Here is a 2224-nt window from a genome sequence, read left to right as displayed (position 1 = left end):
GGATTCAAAAAACCCCAAACAAAGGGGGAAATCTCCTCCGAAGCATACCCATCCAATCCGATTGCTGCTAATGTCCTAAGTTTAGGTGGGGAATTTGGACTTGGTGGCCAAAACAAGTTATCCGACCATCCAATCATGATATACTATTGCCTGATGGTTGGCACGGTGCACTCGAAGAGTGATAAGGGGTCCTTAGACACTGGACCAGGACTAAACATCAGAAGAACCCCCAATCCGAATTAGTAGTGGGCTCAAGAGATACCAAAACTAGAACTAGAAGAGGTTTCTAAATACAAAACGTGGTAAAATACACCCTTACCAACATGTAACTTTGAGGATTGTTTCCCTTTTTAATAATCTTACGATGACTCTAGGGTGCGTTAAGGAAACTCGTACTGTGCTTGAGTCTAGGGCAAATGAGAACTTATTACAAGCCGCTCAATGCTTGAGTCTAGAACTTATTAGAAGCGCTCAAAGCCTTGCACAAGCTCACCTCGCATTGCTTCAAATACCTCAAAGTATACATCGCATTGCTTCAAATACCTCAAAGTATACAGGGGACGCATTGTTCGGCCCCCTACCGGCTGCCGATTCGAAGTGGAACAGAACACAAGAGAATTCCCGTTTGCGTGTACCTTGGCGTGATCATGATCGTCCGAGTCTATTTTTCTTCCTCTACTTCCTTTTGCAGGGCATGGAGATGAAGCAGGTCGGCGCAGTGGGGGCGATGATGTGTGCGGCAACCGGCTGCAGCTACGTCGTCCTTGTGGGCGTCTTCATCATCCTGCAGCCCACTCCGTGGAGGTGACTAGCGTCCCCCGCTCCAGCCCAGCACGCAGCCACGTAGCCGTTCCAATTGGACTGCCATTTCTCTGATCCGTCAGGGAACCACATCAACCCTGGAAAGGGGAACTCTAACGTCGCGTACAGGTACTTGGGGACTCGGTAGCCGCAGTCCGCCATGTCCAGCTCCTGGAAAAGCTTTGCCAGGCTAAACTTGCACAAGCCATAGTGCAAGTTTAGTAAATCACCTGCAAATGGCTCCCAGCTCCTTTTTCAATCAGAGTCAGGCCACGACGTTCTCGACGGCGCAAGATTGCTCACAAGTGCAGAGAGATCCAAGGAGCCAGTCACTGGCAAGGCTTGCTCGACCCGGTGATGAACGACGCCTTGAGAGAGGAGATCCTACGGTATGGAGAGCTCACGCCGGTTTGCTATGACAGCTTCGATTCCCATCCCGAGTCCATACACTATGGCCGGTGCAAGTTCAGCTGGGCCAAGCTTTTCCAGGAGCTGGACATGGCGGACTGCGGCTACCAAGTCACCAAGTACCTGTACGCGACGTCAGAGTTCTCCTTCCCAGGGGTGATTTGCTTCCCCGACGGATCAGAGGAAAGGCAGTGCAACTAGATGGGCTACGTCGCTGTGTGCACGTAAGCCAAGGAAGTTGCCAGGCTGGGACGGAAAGATATTGTGCTGTGCTGGTGGGGGACGGTCACCTCCACGGAGTGGGCGGAGGACATCCGCGACGTGCTGGTGGCCCTGGCGCCCCAGCTGCGGGACGACAACGCCCCCAAGGATGACATAGCTGCAGCCGATGCCCGCCGCACTCATCTGCATGAGCACCATGGCCACCACACCGCTGAGTGGCTTCATCGTCATGCCCTGCAAGAGGAAGTTGAGGAAGAAAAAATAGTGGACGATGATATTATTCACACCGGTGTGAAAGCGGAGCGTGGCTTCCTCAGCCTCTACACCTCCACCCTGGAGGGTTCCCGTTTGAACCGCTTTAGCGCCAGAGAGCAGCTAAGGCAAGAGATCCGCAGGCTGCTAGATCTCTACAAGGATGATGCGGTGGAGCTCAGTATCACGGTGGAGAGCCACAGCCTCGGGGGAGATCACACGAGGGTGCAGGTGTCACAACATGTCCGTTAATAACCTACGCACGTTCTCCACACCTTCGTGTTACACACAAGGGTGGTGTCACGACTCACAACATGTCCGCACAAGGGTGGCGTCACATGTAACCTGCGCATGCTCTCGGTCTGGTATCTAAGGCCCCTACTATAGTACATACCAAACATATCTTCCAAGGCGAATCTTTGGCCCGAATCTCTCTGCCTCATTTACACTGTTTCAAATCAATAGTTAAGACAAATATTAATTGTAGCCTGCATATTCATATGAAAGCATGCTATTCATAGTGATTGGATGTAGGGCAGGA

General features: G+C 51.9%; 1 protein-coding gene across 1 annotated transcript; it reads left to right on the top strand.

Annotated features, from left to right (window-relative positions):
* Nucleotides 1-1158: 1158 nt before the first annotated feature.
* On the top strand, nt 1159-1935 carry LOC147634931 (phospholipase A1-Igamma2, chloroplastic-like). Its single transcript, XM_086803310.1, has 2 exons — nt 1159-1334; nt 1455-1935. The coding sequence occupies exons 1-2, from the start codon at nt 1159-1161 to the stop codon at nt 1933-1935; spliced, it is 657 nt and encodes a 218-aa protein (XP_086659436.1).
* Nucleotides 1936-2224: the final 289 nt, after the last annotated feature.

Source organism: Cibotium barometz, chromosome 10 (assembly GCF_041138505.1).
Source record: "Cibotium barometz isolate CiBa-2024 chromosome 10, ASM4113850v1, whole genome shotgun sequence".
Taxonomy (NCBI): Eukaryota; Viridiplantae; Streptophyta; class Polypodiopsida; order Cyatheales; family Cibotiaceae; genus Cibotium; species Cibotium barometz.
Note: the sequence above shows the minus strand (reverse complement) of the source record. Positions and strands in the feature narration are given on the sequence as shown.

Bases quoted from the DNA above. Each gene is read 5' to 3' on its own strand.
- LOC147634931 (XM_086803310.1), top strand. From the start codon at position 1,159: ATGAACGACGCCTTGAGAGAGGAGATCCTACGGTATGGAGAGCTCACG. The intron at 1,335-1,454 runs GTACGCGACGTC...GGAAGTTGCCAG, and splicing joins TACCAAGTCACCAAGTACCT to GCTGGGACGGAAAGATATTG.